The sequence below is a fragment of the Gambusia affinis genome, linkage group LG16, assembly GCF_019740435.1.
Source record: "Gambusia affinis linkage group LG16, SWU_Gaff_1.0, whole genome shotgun sequence".
NCBI lineage: Eukaryota > Metazoa > Chordata > Actinopteri > Cyprinodontiformes > Poeciliidae > Gambusia > Gambusia affinis.
In genome coordinates this window covers 4,432,960-4,455,099 of record NC_057883.1, presented here as the reverse complement: position 1 = coordinate 4,455,099, position 22,140 = coordinate 4,432,960, and the positions used below count along the sequence as shown (strand labels likewise).

Sequence of the window (22,140 nt, the reverse complement as noted above, 5' to 3'; positions counted from 1 at the left end):
ATTAAAAGGCCACATTCAAGACAGATGCGATTACATTTTCTCATGAGCTGAAAAAAGGCCAAATCTCCACTAGAGGGCTACATTTCCTCTTTCAAATCAGACGCGAGTTCTGCCTGTCATTCCAGTTCATCAAAAGTTTGTTTTCTAATGAGAGTGAAGAGAAAACTAGTGTTTTATCTTTTGTTGTTAGATAGGTTGGACTTTTACGGTCATTTATAAATAGAATAGTATAGAATAATCCTCTGGTAATCCCAGTGGGGAAAGTCATTTGTTTCAGCAACACAGTGACAAAACGTCCCCAAGTGAATATAAAAATATCTAAAACAATATGAACAAATGTATGTTGACAAAATGCCTACAGGAAAAAAAGAGAAAATTTTAAAAATAAAAATCTAAAAATGCAGAAAATATTTTACAGTTACAGGATATGTTCAGAATAGTTCTTCTTTTGTACGTGGCTATACGTGAAAAAAACGGGACCAGATGTATTATTTATATAAATATTGTGTAATTATGCTGGTACACTTTTACGTTAGGGCTGCAACTAACTGTTGTTTCACAAATCAATTATTCTGTCGATTAATCACTTAATCGGGTAAAAAAAAGGCCACATGATACAGATTTTTCATTTAACCGTTAAAGAGATTTTATACAATATTGGAAATACACTAAAAGATACAGATAAACAATTCAACTCTATTTGAATAAACATCTTACTGCCTAAAATGCAATAACATATCATTCCTTTGTTCTGGGTGAAGATAAAACTGTGCTACTTGAGGAGGTTTTTTTTTTTAATATTAAGTCCAAAATGGATATTTATTTTTGTAGAGTTTTGGCTTTATTACTACTCTGTATTTGCTTTATTTTCAGAAAATGTCCCTCTTTTGAATCTGTATACTGTAGGTAACGACTAATCATTACTAAATTAGTAGACTTTAAAAAAAAAATCGATTCATCACGATTAAAATGATAGATTGTTTCAGCCCTATTTTAGATTCTACTTAAATTTTGAACAATGCGTAAATATTTTGTGTTGTCTCTTAAATAGGTCAAGTTCATTTGCATAGCACATAAAGCAGTTCGAAGTACTTTACGTGATAAAATGTTTGAATGACTGATAGTAAGGACCATCTTTCACGATGTTCAAGGTCACCGTCTTGCTGTAAACATTTTTTTTGCTTCGTAAAACTATATAACAAAGCACAGGTTCCTGGGAAATGTAGTCAGATATAGAAAGCACTTCACGGCCTGCATGCGTGCGCCAGCATGCTATTACTACATTGCCCACAATGCAACGTGGGAAGACAGCTGAGTGTTTTTGCCGTGCCATGCAAGACGGTGAAAGTGGTCGGGGAGGGAAAAAACAAAAAAGAAAGTTGCTCAACTTGAGCAATAAGGAAGAAAGTTGTGTTGTCCGGCAGCATGTCTGACTACCCACCGTTCCAGTACGGAAAGTCTCGTTTCAACCAGGTACATTTATTTTAGCCGCAGCACAAACTTTCATGCTGGGCTCAGGTCTCACTGTAGACGCTCACATTAATTGGTCTCAACTCGGTTCGGGCGCAGACGCTTGTATTTTTTTTCAAAGAAGCTGCTTTTTAAAAAGCCATAATGAACATTTGGAGCGTTTTCCTGCGCGAAACAGTTTAGCTCCTGCTTACCGCCTTGGCAAGGCTGACGAAAACCCAGTCCAAACCCAAACCAGAGTCTAAATGTAATGAGTATATGATTAAAAAAAAGGTTCTGAATAGAGCGCGAGAAGAAACAAGAAAAATAAACAATATTTTGTTTAAATATTGTTTAAATAATAATTAAATAATTAATTGCGAGGCATTCCTCAGGGTGATATTTGATATCTTACTGTACAAACCGGATGGACAGTTTACAAGTACGAGCTTGCAAAAAACAAACAACCAAAAAAAAAGAAAGAAAGAAAACAAAAAGAAAGATTAAATGGCCGAATTGTTTCCAAAAATTGATAATCTTAACTATTGTACAGTCATGTTCAATAAAGACTGGCATTAAAACATTTTTTATTATTATTTATTTCAAAAGCAGTAGCTGGACGTGTTCGACTTTTATTTCTATAATGTTTTTTCTTCTCACTGCAGATATGTAATATTAGAATATTACATAAGGACAGCAAAAGAAAACATTTTTAAACTGTTTTGTACCGACTTGTAAAAATATTTAACGCAAAAACGTTGACACTTATTAAAATTTGTCATATATAGGCACGCTACAGTGAACAACATATTAAAATAGATAGATAAAAATGATCAACATGTTTTAGTGTTTAGGCTAATGTGCGTAAATTAGCATTAGCTTCAGCACTTTGAAGCGCAGGAAGCATTAGGTGAGAGGTGGGATACAACATGACAGCGCAACACCTTTGGATTAAAAAAAAAATGTTTTTTCTTAACTAACTCTTAGCGTCGGCTCAAACTGAACCATTTAAATAATCGGTGAATAATCTAATTGAACAGATTTGAAAAATCCGCCCCCTCACTCGTGCCATGTTTTTGACAACCATCCATATGTTCATTAAGTGACGAGACGTAGCGATGAGTCAAATAGCAGATTTCTGTCCAAATTAACAGTTAGTGTAATTAAACCCAAGTGAAGGAGGCGGAGGGATGAGGGGGAAGGAGTGATTCCTTCTGCTCGCCTATGAATTAATGATTGAAAGGTATTCCTGGCACCGTCATTAAAGAGCTTAATTGCGTTCGGCGCGATGCGGATGTGGGCCTCTAAGATACGAAGATGGGAAACAGTTTGCCAGAGGCTGTGATGAGGAGGCTCCACCTGGAGCGTTCAAACAGCTGGCGAGCCGTAATGTCGCTGTTTACCGGAGGGAAGAGACATCTGGAAAATCTCTGGCTGTTTCGTCGAGGGAAACAATCCGCAGTTCGGCTGCCTGCGTTTCAGCGAAAAATGAAGTCTTAAAGTCATTGGGAAGTTCGAGATTTTTTTGTTCTCTTTTCTTGCTAACTTGTGAAAGAATAGGTTTTGTGTGATTCATGTTGAGCTGTTAAATGTGCAAGATCTTTTAGGAAACAGTTTAAATTGCACGTAAGCTTAAAAGCAATGCTATAAAAACAATTTCTGATTTTTCTTTGTTTTCTTAGGAGACGTTTCGTGGGAGATTCCGTCACTTCCTGGATGTGATCGACCCCAGCACACTCTTCGTGTCAGAGGTACTCGATATGTTCAAAAGGAAGTTGATTATACATTCTGACCTGTAAAAATGTACTTTATGAGAGGCCGTCCACACATGTAAAAGTCCAAACATCTCGGTCTGGTGCTAAACTGAAGCCTGATTTTGTCTAAGGCGTGGGCAGAACTGTGGGCACCGATCCACTTTTTTCACTTCCGATACCTGAGGTTTAGTATCGGCCATGCCAATCCAATTTACAAAAATCAATCTCTGAACAACTAATTGTTTTTTTTCCAATATTCAACTTTTTCCACAATATAACATTTTTTAGAGACACTTAATTTTGGGTTTTTATTATTTAACTAAAGGCTTGAAATATTTCACTCAGCGATAAATAAATCTAAAATTTGAGCCCTGCTTTCCAAGTGATAAAAAGTCTGCATATTCCAGTTTTTTTTTGTTTTGTTTTAAAAACTTGTTTAATAAGTCTTCACTGGTTTCACTGGTCTCCACATGCACTGGCACAGAAATCATAGCTAGTCGCCCCTTAGACATATTTCATTTTTCACATTCACAGTTTTACATTAGCAATACATTCAATACAATCTGTTTCTCTCAATATTAAACTTATGGAAGTTTAACAGAAGCTGCAGGTGTGTGTCTGGTGATTTTTTATTAATTTTTTTGGTTAAAACATGTCATAGAAAATCCAGAAATATTACTCAGGTAAGAGTAGCGACACTTCATAATAAAAACACTCAAGTAAAAGTAAAAAGTACATTGTAGTAAAAATACTCCTACAAGTTAAATTTTGTTTTTCCAAAAGAAAAAGAAAAAAAAGTGTGAGTGCTGGCTCTGGAGCCCTGCAGGAGGCAGCCTGAGCCCGGCTGCTGTGATGAGTGACAGCTGTGATTCACATGAACGTGAGCTCACCTGCCACTATATCCGCACTAGGCTTGTCAAAATACTCTTCTTGTAATCAATACTCGCTTGTATTTAGGGTCCTGTATCCACATCTTGCAATATTCCAGTCAAAGCCCAGACATTTTTACTTTTAAAGTGCCAAAAGTGTTGGAAAGTTGAAGGTGTATGAATTAGTTTTGCCAGACGCTGCATGCTAATACATACCAAGGTTGATAGTAGCAACTTCCAGGTTTGTGTTTGCACATCATTCGATTGTAACGCAACAACAACAACAACAACAACAACAAAAAAGCTTGTTGCCATCCAGTAGAAAACATTTGTCGTCTTAAAATCTGCTCAAAGATTCTGTTGAGACTTGCTGAGTAAGTGTAGCTTTCCATTTTTATCTCCCTTCTGTCCCACCAGAAACGGCTGCAGGAGTGCATTAAGCTGCTCGATAGCTTCAAACAAGGAGCTCTGCCTCCAGGAGTCACAGACGCCGAGGTAAACGCACATCTTTTCTTTTCGTCAATCCAACATTTCTCTGTGGCTCTAAATGAGAATACAATGTGTGAACATTTGTGTAAAAACAAACTCAAGTTTTACTTTTGGTGGATGATGAGCTGCAACTAATGGCTTTAGAGACGGTTTTAATTTTTATCTCTAATTCCAACAGCTATGGGAAGCCCAGAAAATAAAGCAGGTAAGAGTTGATTTTTTTTTTTTTAATAGCCTTTTGGTTCACCGCTACCTTACTGCCATAAGACAAGGCAGGTTATGAAGGACCTGTTGTACACAAGGCAATCTGTGTACAGCTATCAGAGGAATAACACTGGAAAAAAAGCTTTATTTGCTACATAGTACTATCAAATTAGGCTCAGCAGAATCAGCCACTTGACTGGGCCTCCATCGTTTTTCCACTGAGCAAGAACGACGTCTCTAAACGCTTATGATTAGCACCTTTAAAGTTCAAATAACACCTGACCTACGACCCCAAATCACAGGGGAGTTGAAAAAGAGGCTTTTCAAAACCGGTGAGTGGAAATCTGCCGCAAAGTCTCCGATTGGTTAATCATTAACGGAAACGTTTTATTCAGATGGATGCGCCGTTTGGCCAGGGCAGAACGAGCAGGTTTTGAAAGATAACAAATAAAAATTCTGGAAATTTTGGTTGAAGTTCCCATCTGCTGATATTATTATTAGCAGATGTGTACAAAGAAATGACAGCAAAGCCACACAAGCCCTGTTTAGTTTATTTTGGCTTTCATTGAACTGTAGTTTGATTATTTCTAGTCTGGCTCGTTTGGGGAGGTGTGAATGCCTGATCCAACTCTGATGTGTACCAAAACAGGTAACGCTGGTCCGCCTAAAAACCTCAGTTCAGTTCAGCTGAAGTGAAACTTTGTTGCTGTTCAAGTGAACAAGAGACCGCTGTAAACGCAGGAAATTAACTAAAGTACAGGGCATTCTGGGTAAATACAACCAAAACAAAGCGTGAGCTTAGCGCTAGCTAAAGAAATGGGCTACGGTCTTTGGCTGAAGACAAAAGAAAAATCCCATAACAACAAAAATCTGATGCTCGTCCATTTTTGTTTACATTTCGTGAAAGAAGGAAGTTGTGCTCGGTGTCTTGTTCAGAGGTTTATGGGTTGTTTCCTTCAACAATTATTGGTGCAGCGCCACCACAGGCGAGGAGGTGAACAGCTTTTTCGAATGGTTTGACTCAGTGCAGTGTGAAAGCGAACGACAGCAGCTAAAAATAGCAAAATGTCTCAACTTTCTTCTCCAATCCGACTGAGTCTACTGAACTATCGGGTGTGAACAGACGCTAACTATTGAACCGGATCAAATAAAAGTCAAAAAGTTGCATCTGTAATTTGGTCAGAACTGTTTCTAAGTGGTTCATCTCAGGTTAGCACATAATGACAAGCAGGACGATGGGCTCTCCAACGTCTCTGCAGCACATGGGAGGCACTGGTTTCCACTGTAATAAAGGTGATATTATTCCCCCTTCTGAGAAGTAATTCTTGTGTATTACAGTGGTCTGAATCATTTTGTCCTCATTATCGTCTGATTGTGCTTTCATTACAGGCCATCATCCACCCCGACACCGGGGAGAAGATCCTCATGCCCTTTCGGATGTCAGGTAGAACGCCTCGGCGTGGAAGTCCTGGGGGACGAGGGATCTGGGGGCTTGTTATGTGGTCCAACATGGAGGCGTCGTTCACCCTGGGACCTGTCAGGGCTCTACGGGGCTCTTCGGGTTGTCTCAGGCCTCGGAAAGGTCACACTCAGCTGGGGGCTGATTAAATCCTCTCTCCTGCGGTGGCGGAGAGTGTCTCTGCGTTTTTCAAGAAGCAAAAAGGAGTGTTTTAGGGCCAATAGGCCCATCTTTTTTTGTGCGGCGACTACTGTAAGTCTGAAGGTGGGTGTAAGTGAGAGACGGAGAGCTGGGTGGTTGAAGAAGATAAAGTGATCAGCTGCAAAACAGGCCTGTGCCAAGGCCAGGCAGGAGAACAACACAGTTGGCAGAAACCTAACATTTTAGTGTTGAGTTCTCTGACTCCATTTTTATAGTTCCCTACATTTGAGCTGCTTTTCCTTTGACAATATAATTGTGCAGTTTGATGTTTTGAAAATAAATTTGCTTAACAGAAACGCGTCACTTTCGAAAGAACTCTCGTTTTTCAATAAAAAAGCTTCAATGCTAGGATGAGGTGGTTGTGTCAGTCGTGTCAAAATTGGTTTTCTTTGCTAAACTTCAATGAAACGATTCCTTTTTTTTTAACGTCACACGAGTCACATGATCAACAACCAGATGTTGCCAATGGCTCCTGAAATTCCGGAAAACGTGACTTGCATTTCTAATCAATAAGACATTAAATATTTTTTTATGTTTTAGTAATTGGCGAGAAGAAAATAGTTTCAGTAAGTTTGATAAATGCAGTTTTTAGAGCCATAATGCTGACTGTCTTCCATAGGTTTTGTCCCATTTGGCACTCCAGTGGTAAGTCTTGGTTTACATCATCAAAAATTAACCTTTTTTTTTGTTGTTGTTGTTTGTTTGTTTAAATGAACTAATTTAAATCAACTTTCTTGCTTAAATAAAGAAGTTGTGCTTGTGTATTTTTTTATTTAACAAATTAAATATGTGTTTCGCAGGTTGTTGGCCTCCTTCTCCCCAATCAAACAATGGCGTCGACCATCTTCTGGCAGGTACTTTTCTCAAAACAAACATCGTTTTATCACTTATCACTTTATATTCACATGTATATCAACCATGGTTTCCTCAATACATTTTACTTTAACTAGGCAAATATGTAATAAAAAAAAAAGATAAATGTGCCAGAAATCCAAAGATGTGTTGAACCCTGAGAAGTCAGCATTACATCTACCATCAGGCTCTCCTTCATTTCAACTTTTCTTGCATTTTTTCCCCAGTGGTTAAACCAGAGCCATAATGCCTGTGTTAACTACAGCAACCGTAACGCAACTAAGGTACTTTACCTGAAATAAGAACTGAACCTTTTTTAAAAAATATATATTTTGCTGCTATTATTCTAATTTGTATTCTGCTCTTTCGTTAGCCCGCTCCATTTTCCAAATTCTTCCAGGGTTATGTGGGGGCGGTGACCAGTGCGGTCTCCATCGCTGTAAGTTCGTGTTTTACTTCTGTTGTTGTTGATCAATAATAGCGCTTACATATTTACAGTCCCAGACACATTTATTTGCACACTTTATTCTGAATAGTTTAAGAAAACAAAAATCCAGCCCTTATTTTTAAATGCATTTAATCTGTGTTGGGGAAAATATAGTTGATGTTGGGAATTAAAATATATCTAAATATACATATATCACTGGTGGGACAATTATTAGCACCATTGTAGCTTGTGAAATAATATGAAAGACAAGGTCCTGTTCTATTTTATTTTATTTAAGCGATTTGTACAAAGTATTTCCACATCATTGCCATAAATTATGGAGGCGGTGACTTTCTCCAAAATGATTATTTCCTATCAAATGTTTTTTCTCCTTTTACCAAAACTGAAGTGTTGAATGTGAGATAAGACTAATGCAATGAAATAACAGTTCATTTCAACTTGTTCAAGGTGTTTGGCTTTATTGCTGTTCTTGTTGACTTTGTAACAGTAGTGGTATGGATAATAATATTTTAAATAATGAAGCTAATAATCTAAAAAGGTTCAGCGATTATAAGGATTTCATATCAAACTGTTATTATTTAAGAGAATGTAACTTATATACTGTATCACATCAATAATCGGGGTAGTTCTGTCAATTGGTCCTGTCGATTTTCAGTTTGTTCTAAGAAATAGCAGCCGTATTTATTTATTTTTTTTAAAGTTTTTATTGAATTTTTTCAAATTCCTTAAAAATGACAAATTGTTTAGCTCCAGTCTGCTTTGGTTTTACTTTGTGGAAATGATTTGACCCAGTTCAGAAGGACAGCTAACAGTGTTCAAAAAACCTTTTCCTTCCCTTCCCGCTGTGAGAATTCCTAAAATATTTTTATTTGGAGCAGAGGTGAAGGTAAATACTTTGAAACATTTTTTTATTTTGATTCTTTAGTTGGCATTCTAATCCGGCTTTAGCATCTCATATTAGCTGTTAGCGCTGCTAGCATTACTTAGGCCGCCTGGAGAATACCTTTTCTTTGAGAGCTCCAAGATGCTGTAAAAATTTCCACAACCTGCATAGAATGAGGTTAGAACAAGTAAAATATGAGGCCGCATGTCTTAGAAAATGAAATTAAAGCTAACTCTGATTGTTTTTTTTCACTCTGGAGAATTTCTTCTTCTCTACCGCAAGCAACTTCAAGGTGCATACTGCCCCCTACTGTACATGAGTGTGTAACAACGCTAACCCCATCCAGTAACATTAACTCAAATTCATAAAATTCTTTTTTTTTTTTTTTTTTATTTTGCTGGAGAGTTTCGCTGCCCGTCTAATCTGGTAAAGTTTAGCATGGTGCATTCACTGACTGAAAAACTATTGGATTTTTTAAAAGTTTCCAAACAACCAGTCACTGATTAGGTCCAATCAGGGTGAAAATCAGACCATTCTAGTTATTGGACAGCGTCTTGCTCCATCTCTACTTAAACTTAACTAGAGACAAGGTATTATGTGAAAAAACAAGATTTGACAGGAATGTACTGTTTTTTTTTTTTTACTAGTAAACCCTTAATATCCACTTATTAGAAGAAAGATTTTCCTGAGACATTATTTAAATGCTTCCCTCTCTGCGACACATTGATCTCGTTGACGTGTTTGATTTAGACAGAAAAGCTGTGATTTAAAGAAACTTAAATATCGGCGTAAGCCTCGCACTCGGCTCTCAAAATCCCGTTTTTATTTGTCTTAGTACCTCGACGTCATCGCTTTAATCGTGTAGAAGTATAATGTCTGCCTGTGCGCCTGGATGAGACGGCCTCTATCGGGGACAAAGACGTCAAACTGAGCCAATTACTGGTCCTGCTGGGCGTATTCCGGCTGATGGCCTCAGGCCTGACAACCGCGGAAAAAAAAAAAAAAGATCCCAGGGAGTCTGAAGGGAGGAACGACACGCCGGGAGGGGGGCAAGAGCCCTCCAATTACACGTCCGTTCTTCTGACAACCCCACGCTGGGCTGGCGAAAGCTGGAGGCTGAAGTTTTTATTTATTTTATTATTTTTTATTATTTTTTGTGCCGGTGTGTCTATCTGAACACATAGGTTTTTGTTAGAACGCTTTGGGTCTTTGAAATATAAGTTCCTAAGTATGTTTTTTCTTTTGCTTGTTGCACATTTAACAGTGTGATTTTCCACGTGTTTCACCTTCAGGTTGGCCTGAATGTTTTAATCCAGAAAGCCAACCGATTGAGCCCAACCACCAAGCTCTTGGTGCAGCGGTTCGTCCCTTTCCCTGCAGTGGGTGAGTCCAGAAAGAGTCGCACTTTCTTCGAATCTCATTTGCTTAAGGTTTGAGTCCATAATTACCAACGGCAACCACTGCAGCATTAATTAAACATGCAGGCTGTTTTTTTTTCTTTCCTCTAAAAACCACGCTCTGTTTTACCCTCGCACCTCGGAGGACTTCTCTGTGTGAAAGCCCAAAAAGGAGTGGTTTTTTTTCCCCTTTTATTTTTTTTTTTTGTGTGTGTGTGTTTTTTATTTGTCCGTTTTTGTCTCCATGGGGTTAGAGACGTGCTGAGAGCTCGCTTTTTCTCAGATGCGCGACGAGCCACAAAGCTGATTTTTGTGCCATCTCCCCGCGTCACAATCACACCCAGGGGTATAGACCCGTGTCCCACAATGCCCCGGGGCTGCTGGCGCGTAATTAAATTGTTTGCCTGCCCCCCCCCCATGCCGTGGCGGCTCTTCTAATTAAATCAACAGGTTTCTGCAGTGCAGCCTTTGCCTGGTAATTGGCTGCTCGCTGGAACTCTACTGCTGCAAACAAATTGGATAATTACCCCTAAAGTGGCGTCTATGTCAAGGCCCCATTTACCTGATTTCGGTCTGGGCATTGTTGTTGCAGTTGTTGTGTTTGCAGGCCCGTATAAAAAGGTAATTAAATGGACTAATTGGAGCCCGGGAAACCAAAGTGCTGTTTGAATTTTCACCCATTTGAATTGTGTGTTTGGTTACTTAAGGCCAGATTTATTCTGTAATAAGCTCATCAAGGAATTGCCTGTCATTCAAATAAATTGAACTACACCTGGAGCTAAATTCATGCTAGCTTAAAAAAAAAAAAAAAAAGATTTGGCGATGAATTAGTTTTCTTTAGAAAGTATTTGTGTTGTTTAGGTCACAATTGGTTGCATTTCCCAGTAGCTACCAGATATATTTAGAAAGCACATAAATGTAATTATTTAAAATAATTACAACGGGGAATGTCAGCATTGAGCCGTCCAGGATTTGTAATCATCAGTACGATTTCCCCCAATTACTTTATTGCCTTTATGAAGGTAATTACAAAACATGTTTTTGAGAATTTGATCTTTCTGCTTTGTTTTTTTTTTTTTTTTTTTGCTCTTCCTTGCCAAAATCATTATATCTGTCCTTTATATATGTGTGTATATATATATATATATATATATATATATATATATATATATATATATATATATATATATATATATATATATATATATATAAATTATCCTGGATTAAATGGTCTCAGTTAATTAAATTCCCTTCACAAGGCGACCTGCCGTCCCTCCGGGGCGCAGCAGAGATAACTCCGGACGCTGTTGTCTTAAATTAAAAAGGCTCGGGGCAAGAGCACTAAACTCTCTAAAATGAGTTTTTCTCATTCCTATTAGAGTCAAGAAGAAAGGTCTATCTACATTAACATGCATTTGTGTTCATTTTGGCGAGCGTGAATAAATAAGGCCGCCGTTTGTCGGCTCGCCGGGGTTTTGTGTTCTGTTGCTGATTTGACCCTTTTGTTTGTTTCAAAGTCCCAGTCGGGTTCAGTTCTGTCTTTTATGTGTGTAATTTGACAATTATATATGTATTTGTACATTATTTGGCCTATTAAACATTTGAAGATGGTTTAACTTGAAAATGAAGTTCTCACTAGAAAACGTTTGGTTTTAACTCGGGGAATTAAAATTCATCAAGTGGATTTAACAAGAAACACAGTGCTTATACTCAATTATTGGAGATATGACAAAATTAATAACAGGTCAACACAACTTATTAATATAAGTTTATCTTTTGTGCAGAGCAGAAACATTTAAGTTCAACATTTTAAGCTCAGCATCTAAAACTTTCCAGATTCCTTTGACTTTAAGAGTAGAAGTTAGTGAACTCAACAAAACGTGGCTCAAACATTTGATTTGATTACATTTCCAACAAGCTCTTAATTCTGTGGCTGTATTTTCTTCACAAAAATGATTTTTAACAAACTGTGTGTATTCAACGTACCGGCCTCTGTTACATCCAAGGATACTGTAGAGTCTCCTAACAGTGAACGGGAATAAAGCCAGAGGTGCTATAATCAAATTTTTCTGATTGGGACAATCGAATGAATTCAATTAGAGAGTCTTTTGTATGTTTCTGTTGCAGTTAAATTTCATTCATAATGGTCTCAAACAGCCTTGAATTTGACATCTGAAACCTGCAGAAACCCTGTTGTCGCTCTTTTAAGTATTATTTTATGCCAAACTTTACACACAATAATACACAGATGAGAGACTGGCAAAATAAAAATGACATTTGCCAAGCTGGACATTTTGTCCAACCTTATCAAAGATAGACTTTTGCATTTGTCCTCAGGAATTTAGAGAAAAACATGAAACAAGACAACAACCTGACAGGAATTTGAAGGATTGAGCCAACCTGTGAGCCGGCCTGCTTGTTTGAATGGCCTACTAAACTGTTAATGTTTTCCTTTTTTTTTTTTTAAACAACAGTGACTTTGTTTTACTTTTGTAATTTCTCTTCACAGCGAGTGCAAACATCTGCAACGTGGTGCTGATGAGGCACACTGAGCTGTCTGACGGCATCGATGTGCTCGACGACAGCGGGAAGGTGGTGGGAACGTCTAGGATAGCCGCCAGGCAGGTAAGTCCCAAAGGTCTTATTGTGTTTATTTATTATTAATTATTATTATTTATTATAATGACTCTACACGGAGTTATGAAAAGGAAAATAAATTAACAAACAAATGCTCTCTTCTAGTTCTAACATTGGCATTTTAGTTTACAATTTGAAAACAATGTGACCTAAAAGGCTAAAAATGCTAAACTCATGTCAATATTTATCTCTATTATTATTATTTTGTGTTTTTTTAATTTTTTTTTATTTAATATGCTACAGCTGAACCAAAGTGCAGAAGCCAGTTTTGAGCCCATTTCACGAATAAATATCTTTTTCAAACCATTTTAGCAGCCTGGATATGGAGTAATTATGTTGTTTTAGCAGTTAAAGTTTGTCTAATATTTAAGCCAAAGTTTCAAGTATGAATTCATCGACTGGACAAACTGGACAACCAGAAATCTGGTTTCAATGCTTCTAGATAAAATTGAGGTCCTGAACTGGTTCCCAACAGGCCCAGTAATGTTTCTGTTGAATTATAGCGGATATGTTTTCACTCTGACATTGTGATCACACACACACACACGCACACACACACCCACACACACACACGCACACACACGCACACACACACACACACACACACACACACACCTGAAGATTTACAAAGTCCAGCTGCCTAAACTTCTGCTTTAATTGTGCTTCATCACTTAAAGGTTTCATTGGCAGAAGCTTGCTGCCCCACTTCTATAACAGCTGTCTAGTTTTATACTTTCTTTACACATCTTCCCATCTGTTGTTGAGTAAAACAAAATGTCACTGTATTGTTGTTGTACACATTTTAAGAGTTTGCTTTTTTTTTTTTTTTGCGACAGGCACTTTTAGAGACTGCCCTGACCAGAGTAGTCATGCCCATGCCCATCATGGTGCTTCCTCCCCTGGTCATGGCCGCACTGGAAAAGTAAGAAAATCTCTTTCATTCATTTTGACCCTGTTGAAAATTTCTAATCTGTCTGGAAACTGAACATTGGATTTGAATTTGGATAGTTGTTGCCTTCACATGCATCAAATAACCTGAAATTAATTTTAGCTTGTTTAAAAAACAAAACAAATTTGTTTTAAAATCTTAGTTTGGTTGATATTGATTGAGATTAAATTAAAATATACTCCATGACTGGATTGAGGGAAATTACCATAGAAGATCCTTCTCTGGTCTTCCACTTTGCACGTCTTTTGAATGTTTTGTTTGTTTTTGTTTGTAAAACAAGGTGTTGGCACCTCTTAGTTTGAACAACAATACAAAAAATAAAATAAAATCAAAATGACACACAGATATGGAGCCAGCAAAAAGGTCATTCTTATTTCCACAAAATAACAATGTCACGTTGTAGAAATTAGATTTTTGTGCTGTGTTTTTATTTAGTAACACTTGCTAACTTTAACAAACAGCATGGCGTTTCCTGGTGGAGCAAGATGCGATTTAAAAACTGTTTTTTCCCTTTATTGTTTTTGGTTTTATCTTTGTTCAAACTCATCAAACTTTGAGATGCGTGTCAGCATTAACTTCTTCCTATTAGTTTGTACTATGAATAAATAGTTGAATGAAACCTGAAAGATGTCAGGGGAGGTATGGTTACATCCTCTTAGTAGCTACAAATCGGCAGTCATTTCAAAACTACAGAGTTATGAAGTGACAGAAGTGTAAAATAATCTGCATCAGTCTGTCGTTGAATGTTGCTAATCACTGAATTGAGCAGGAATTACTTTTACTGTAAGTGCGGTTACAAGAGCAATAACTTTTTTCCATCACATACAGTCAATGAAGCGAATGGTGGTGCACTGGTAAAACCATGGATACCTTTCAACAAAATATATGGTTACATAAACCTCTTCCGTCAGACGCCTCTTCTGCAGTGAGACACGGCGTAGTTAAGGACTATGGCGATGACGTCTTTATGACGGGACGCGTTCAGTTGGCCGTCCTTGGATCGACGGGGCACCGCGGTGTAAGAGAGGAATGCAGAGATCTCTGGGAATCCCGGACAGCACTTGTCCCAACCACTCTGAGTGGGCGGGCTCAGGCGGCGCGGCCTGCTCTCCAGGTGTGTTTGGGATTCCTGGCACCTGAGTAACTGAACGGGGAGGTAGAGAAAGACAGAAGGAGTGTGCATGTGGGGTGTGTTGGTGCGTAAAAGTGTCGGTGGGGAGCTGTGAGATCGACTGTGCCTTCCTTGTGTGTAGTTCTCAACTCTCCTTTATGTCAGCTTGCCTTCACTGGCTCTCAATGGAGCGAGAACAAGGGGACAGAGACAGGTCCCCCAGGCGGCCCCTCAGTGATGGATTGCTCTGCTGAGAACATATTCACTGGACTGACAGCAGGATCTGTCCTCATGCTCAGCCTTGAGTATATTAAGGAAAGTTCAGCCAAAAAGAAGTTCCCAAATTTAGGCAAAAGTAACGTTATATGATTTAGGACCAAGGTGATGTTGTAATGCAGCAATATTACAGCATCACTGTATTCGTTGCTGTTCAAGGGCTTCATACTTTCCAATGGTTGGATGCGTTACATTAAATAGATGCCATAACACCTGCTATTAAATATTAACAGCAGTGTGAAAATATGAGTTTCTGTCACAAATGAAAGAAACTCCCTGACCCTTTATTTTTAGGAAACATGCATTAGAAGTTCTATTAAAATAATTGAATATCTTATATGAGTGGCACAAAGCATCAAATCATAGTCTCCATCTCGATTTCAATGTGCTTTTTATCCGTGATCTTTGACGGTTTGTTACTGTGACCTGCACGCATGAGTGGATCAGACAGGTTTAAGAAAAGGTTTACTGAGAAAACTGAATAGTGGTAATGATGAGTTGGATGAGTGGTGATCTGTGCCTCAGATAGGGAACACTCTGCAGCAAGAGACCAGAAATAGACAGGGGGAGTTGGCTATTGGATGATGTGCTTATAGCTTATGCAAAAGATATAAACACTATATGCAAGTCAGTGTAGTCAGCCCGCCGCTTTTTCATCTATGATCCACCAAACGCAATCATCAAAGCCCTACAAACAGTAAATGGCCTGTACTTGTAGAGTCCAGAGGATCTCAAAGCACCACACATTGTTCAAGAACACATTCACACGCTGATGGTGGAAAGCTGCTGGATGGTAGCTACAAATGCTCTGGGGCAGTCTGACAGAGGTGAGACTGTCATACACCAGTGCCACTATGTTTGATGGTGGCCAGAAAGTGGAGTAAAGTGTGCAGTTGAGTGAAGTGTCTAGCCTAAAGGCGAAGTGACTTGCCTCAGGACACAATGACAGATACAGAGTGAACAGAAATTTGAACTGGCAACCCTCCGATTATGGGATACCTACCACCATCACCCCAGTGACAAAGCCTTACTGATGTTGGGGTTAGGTGACTTCCTGGCTTTAGAGATGTGATGAAACAATCATAGACGGTACAACCGGCAGGTTAGCGGTTTAGGTCAAGAAGACACTTGGACTACCGTAGTGTGGTGCATCACACACATGATTTGGACGCATTGGACAAGTCACGGTGGAGTTTGTCAAAGAAAAACACATCACAGGAAAACAGTAAGGAGTAGCTTTCTTATGTCCTAGTGAAGGAACTGGTGACCCTACAGAATAGTATATATCCAGGACTCATGTTATTTATATATAATAATACAATCTCTGCCAACTTCCATTACAAACCCAATTCTTTTAAGAATAAGGTTCTTGTTCTGTGAAGCTGGCTTCATTTCTGAGAGCTCACTTTGGTGGTGCATGGGGTACGTGACTGGGGATTTATGAAGAAATTATGAAGCTTAGGGTGGGGTTTGTCTTTTCACCTTTATTCCAGAAGTGTCATATGAAAGACGCATGAACGATTTGGGCTCTTGGGTAAAGTTGTGCGTCTCAGTGGTGGCTGAATCAGATGTGGTGAGGAGGTGTGTGCGGGCGAGGGCGGACAGCCAAATGGGTGATGATAGGTTGACGAAGTAAGTAGGACAAGTGGTGAATCCTCATGGAAGAACACAGCTTTCCCAGGTAAATATTGCTTGGTCTGAACTGGGAAGATAGTTGAGAAGCTAGTGGGTAAGTTCAAAATAAGGTTCCAGGTTTCCAAGTCTAGAGCTCGGGGAAAGTCTAATTTGTAATCTTTGAATAACCAACAGCCACTAGGATTGATTACCTCATCTTAAATGGTACAATCTAGCATCCCACTGTTTTGTTTCATTTAAGGCCAAGACGTACTGGGTCCGATTGGGCTTCCTATGTGACGGGATGTCGGGTCGGATGATGTACGCAGCCATGTTAAAGTTAACTCGTCCTCACACGCGGCCAGCGATTCCCTGCATCTCCGGTTGTCCAACGTCAACCTGAGCGTGCCCAGTGCACGGGTTGCATAAGAGCCTTTAAATACAGCCAGAATCACATTCATTCATCAATAACGTCTCTATGACGTCTTATTTCGTCCTTTATTCAGGACACCCTACTTTACCTTGCGTTTAATAATGTGCAGCAACTTTTCTCTTCAAAATGCACTTCTGCAAGATGTGCATCTATGCTGGTGTGTGTACGTAGCCTAATTAAACCATGGCAGCCATATGTGTTAATGAGCTCCCTCATTAGGCAGTAGCTTTCCTCGCCATGAGGGGAGGGGAGCATCACTGGTGGAGGAGAGAGGAGCGGCTCCTTCTCAAGCTCCTGCTGAGTTCGCTGTCCCACACACTGAACAGGAGATTATCCTGTGGCGGGCAGGCAGGGGGAACAGAGCAGAAACTGTGCTTCACAAGACGAATGTGGAAAATAATGCGTTTTTCCAGGCACTATTTATAAAGTGTCTTACTTCAATGTCTGTATAATAATTCAATAAACCGGTCCGTCATTTGTAAAATAGCACAAAGTGAACCATCATGTGGATTAACAAGCGGATGTCTTTAAGTCTTTATCGATGATGATTAGGGCTTTTTTGAGCTTTCCATCATGTTATAATATTATTCCCTCATTAATACATGCCTGGATTCTTGCTTTGATTCTTTCATAAATGTTTGAGACACCCTTTAATCTCCGTAGCAACCATTGAGCTCAGCGTTCAGGATACAGCTCCTCCTTGGAGCTGCAGTTTCCACCCGTCTTCTGTGTCTCCCCCACTCAACTCCTTCAGACTAGCCAGCTGGAATTAGCAAACACCTGGTGGAAGTGAAGTCAGCATCTACCTGAGCTCATCATAGGAGCTACTTCTCAGTGAAACACTGGTAAAAACGTTTTTAAAGGGTTAATAGAGGAGCCGTGTTGTGACGACTGTCTGAAGGTGGAGTTTCAGGAACAGCAGGAGCTTCTTAAAGAGACAAGGCATTAAATTACAGAGTCAATATTTTTAAGTCATATTTGATATAAAAAGCATTTTTATAACTGAAGGCCACATAGATATTTGATTGTGATGTAAAAGGGCACCATGTGTCTGGGAAACATAATACTGCCCATTTCAGAGTTATTGCACAATGGAACAAGTTCAGAAGTATTGAATAACTTCTAAGGTTCTTGCTGAACCCAAAATGTTGCCAAATGATTTACATCACGTCTTTTTTCGGGAGGGGGCAACGAGCTGCTCCTCTTCCTCCTCGACCTGCTCTACCGCCACCGTTTCAGCATTTGAAATCCCCCCCCCCCCGTTTCCTCAACCTCACCGTCTCTTTCACTTCCTGTTACGGCCTGGATGGGGGTGGAGTCATGTGACTACAGACGACACACGTAGCGCGACGTCTTAAAAGGCCATGAGTAGCTTAGCTACACACGGCCAAAACGGAGACAAAATCGACTTTTCTTTTCATTTTTTTAAAAACACAGTAAATGCCACCATGGGTGAAACGACGTCGGTCATCATCATAAATTTCGGTTCATTTTTGGTTTATCACTCAGGCTTAATTATAATTAGGAGAAATTTCCACTTACAGCTAATGAAAAAGCCATATTTGAAATGACGATATTAAATTGGACAAATAAAAAAAAAACAAAACAGTTTTAATACTGAACTATGACCTTACCGAAACATATATCTAACACCTGCCTTAGGGTTCTTATTTTCTAAATGTACGTCTTTGTACATGCGACAGAGGAGCCTAATCCAAATTCAAATTGGGTAAAAATGGAAGGGTCCTGATGTTGTCCTCTTCTCCAGGCTCCCTCTGCTGCAGCGGCGGCGGAGGCTGGTCCTGCCCGTCCACAGCCTGGTGTGTCTGGCTGCCTTCGGCCTCGCTCTGCCGCTCGCCATCAGCCTCTTCCCACAGATGTCTCAGGTACCTCACCGCTGCGCTGCTCCACTCTACCGCAACTTTTCTTCCTTTTTTTTAGTCCTACTGTAGCCGATAAAACGGCCTATCATAATTATTCTTTTTTTTTTTAACTACAGGGTTCCATTCATGCATCGCAAAAACACCAAGTCGTTCAGTTTTTTTACGCCTAGTTTCTCGTGCAAATATCTTAGTACACTTGAAGTAAGACGAAGTTAACTTCCAAGAAACTTTTCAGCAATATATAGGAGCTTGTTTTAAGTAAATAAAACAAGCTCTGTCAGTGGAACTAGTACTTACTAGTTCCACTGACAGAGTATTTCACGCATAACAAGACATCTTTCCATGTTATAAGAGAAAAAATTTGCCAATGGAACTAGAACTTTTATGTGAGTATTAAGAAATTATTGATTTAAAACAAGCTCCTATGTCTTGTTAGCTTTGTCTTTTGTCATCTGCACTAGAAACTACACCAAAAATACTTGTGGAGATTTTGTGTTTTTGCATTGAGGATACATAAAACATCAATAATCAAAGTACAACTACACGAATTCATTACTTGTGTAACAGAAACAATGGATTGTCAGCAATAACTTATGAATTCTTCATTTGTAACTTTTGTTTGTGTCGCTCATGTCAAACATGTACCTTTTCCTGAACTCCCCCTGACTGCACTTCCCTAAACGTAAGATGTTTTCAGCGCGTTTAGCCGAACCTGCTGAGGAGGAGTTTGTTTTTTTTTTGGAGAGCTCTCAGACACCAAAGAGCAAATGTGAGCATGTTCTCAGGCGGGGTAAAGGTCGCGCCCGCATCACAGACGTATCAAATGTTCAGGAGTTTCCCAACCGAGTGGTGTTCTGTGGAAACCAGTCGCATTAAAATGAATAATCAAAACCAAGAGGACATTTTCTCAGTTACGTGGTGACTGATGGTGATTTATTTTATTATTATTATTACTATTATATATTTTTTTAATTGTGCCTGTATTGACTACATAGTCAATACAGGCTGATGACTGGGGTTCAGTTTCTGACCGGAGCCTTTTCCCGACTTCCTCAGTGTTTCTCTAATGAGGCGTAGCCCTCCGAGACTCAACCCCGCGTTGTCCCGTTGTTCACTGCCACCGGTGCCATCCAGGCCAAGCGGGCTGAGATCTAACTTTAGCCCCCGTTGGCTCACAACGCCGCCGTCCTGCTCATTAATCGACAACGGCAAAAAAACAAAACAAAAAAAAAACAAGAAAAACTCGTTGTTTTTCGCTCGGTTTTGCTCCGTCTTTGTGTTGTCTCTCTTGCCAAGTGACTTGCTGACACAAGCCAGCCAGCTCTGGCTTTAAAATGTTTAGGATTTAATTACCCGCTGGAAATAGCTCAGACAGCCATATGGCAAAAAAAGAGAGAAAACTTCAGACATATGTGCCGCCAACGGTCCTGTGAAAAGCCTGTTTTTCTCTCCCTTTTTTTTGCACTTTCGCAGGAATAGCAGATGAAAAAGAAGGAGGAAAAAGAAAAAAGATCTCCCCAATAAGCAACAAGAATGCCCTGCTCTCCGGGACCCCCCGCCTACTCAATTTGTCCCACTTCCCCACTTCACACCTAGCAAGATGTCTGATTAAGGATTCTGCCTCCAACTCCGACAGCCATCTGTCTCTGGTTCAAATATTAGGAGACGTAAACCTCAAATTAGACTTTAATCTGCCAAATTGGCTCTTTTTGCACATTTGCAGCAAATGAATCATTTGATCGGATCGAACATTTAAAAGCCTTTAAGAATATTTGCTTGCGTCAAAAAAAAAGGAGAAAAAAGAAACAGTCGCAAAGAAGCTCACAAGCTGCGTTTATGAAGTATAGATCGGTGTACGTATCAGACGTAGATGACGTAAACTCATCATCTAATTGCTCGTGCGAAATATCACCACCAGTGCGACTGACCTTTTTTTTTTTTTTGCTGATCTTTGACTCCCACAGATCAGCGCCAATCAGCTCGAGCCAGAGATCGCGGCGGCGACAGATTGTCAGATTTTGACGTACAACAAAGGACTGTGAGCGTTCCCTCCCGGCCAGCGGGTCGACCCCCCCCCACTCCTCCCCCCGCCTCCGTCCGACGCTGCCAACGTGGAGGAGGTAGCTCGCATTTTCACAAAACAGCAGCTGATCCCGACAACGCACGTCAACGCGCGGAGTCGGTGGTCGCCGTCGACAGCGACAGCAAAATGTACATCACAACGCCTTCGAAGTATCAGCGCCGTGACAACAAGGAGGCTCACCAGAGAGTCGATGCCAAAAGCGATGCGCCGCTCCAGCCTTAAAGGAAGAGCGCGCCGCGCTAATTCTGGCTGCTGTGCGACCTGCTCAAGACAGAAAGGTTAACAGCTGTAAAAATAAAAAGTTAGCAACTCAAAACATTTGAAGAAAACTCTATGCTGGTAATAAGTCGGCTATCAGAATAGTTTGGAATTTTTTCAGGTTTTTACAAAAAAAAAAAAAACAACAACTTCTTGAACAAAGTGAATGTAGAAATGCCTCAACAGCTCAGCAGTAAACTTTATTCCGTCTTTTTCTCCCCCGCCTTTAAGAAAAGTTGTGTTGCCGCTTTTGGAATGAAAGTTTCAGGGGTTTTCTGAAGGGACGGAAAGCTAAACTTGAAAAAGCATGTTTTTATCTTTGGGTTTTCTCTTTTTCTGTCTTTGCCTTTCAATCTGAGCTCAAGAACACTAAGATTACAGCCACAGCCAACCAATGGCTGGCAAAAAATGTCCAACTTTGTAACTTTTCAATTCCACATTCTCGCAATAAACGACACACCTGAATGTCTGGCCCCGTGCCTCTGTTCACTGAAACTTAGTGTGTAACATTAAGCATCGCTGTTTCTGAATTCAAGATTATTGACTACGAAGTTATACTCATTTAAAAGCAAGTTAGGTAATCCTTTTAAAAGTGAATAATTTTTTTCAGTAAGGTTTTGAAATGAGCAATAATAAATTAGACCCAGTTCAACCTTCAGACTGTTGAGGTGAAAACATGTTTCTTTTTAATGCCCGGGTTAAATCGGGCCTGATTTGCATTCAGACGATGATATATCTTTGTGTTTTGGAACTCGCTTTACTCTGAAAACACAAGCAGCTGGGTTGACAATACGGTAGAGAGTGTTCTTCAGAGCGACCCGAGTCGCTGGAAGAAGAAAGTCGGGCGAGAATGACGGGCTGAGAGACGCAGAGGTACAACACCAGAGCCAA

The 22,140-nt window shown here is 39.6% G+C and overlaps 1 protein-coding gene across 1 annotated transcript; it reads left to right on the top strand.

Moving 5' to 3' along the window:
- Positions 1–1,293: 1,293 nt before the first annotated feature.
- On the top strand, positions 1,294–21,714 carry sfxn5a (sideroflexin 5a). The gene is made up of 14 exons (XM_044142932.1): positions 1,294–1,473; positions 3,132–3,200; positions 4,490–4,567; positions 4,740–4,766; positions 6,155–6,209; positions 7,045–7,070; positions 7,226–7,279; positions 7,505–7,561; positions 7,651–7,716; positions 9,901–9,991; positions 12,515–12,630; positions 13,479–13,564; positions 18,794–18,911; positions 20,873–21,714. The coding sequence occupies exons 1-14, from the start codon at positions 1,426–1,428 to the stop codon at positions 20,948–20,950; spliced, it is 969 nt and encodes a 322-aa protein (XP_043998867.1). The 5' UTR covers positions 1,294–1,425; the 3' UTR covers positions 20,951–21,714.
- The last annotated feature ends 426 nt before the right edge of the window (positions 21,715–22,140 follow it).

Coding starts and splice junctions, on each gene's coding strand:
- sfxn5a (XM_044142932.1), top strand. CDS start 1,426: ATGTCTGACTACCCACCGTTCCAGTACGGAAAGTCTCGTTTCAACCAG. Junction 9,992..12,514: donor CGTCCCTTTCCCTGCAGTGG/GTGAGTCCAGAA, acceptor TTCTCTTCACAG/CGAGTGCAAACATCTGCAAC. Junction 13,565..18,793: donor GTCATGGCCGCACTGGAAAA/GTAAGAAAATCT, acceptor CCTCTTCTCCAG/GCTCCCTCTGCTGCAGCGGC.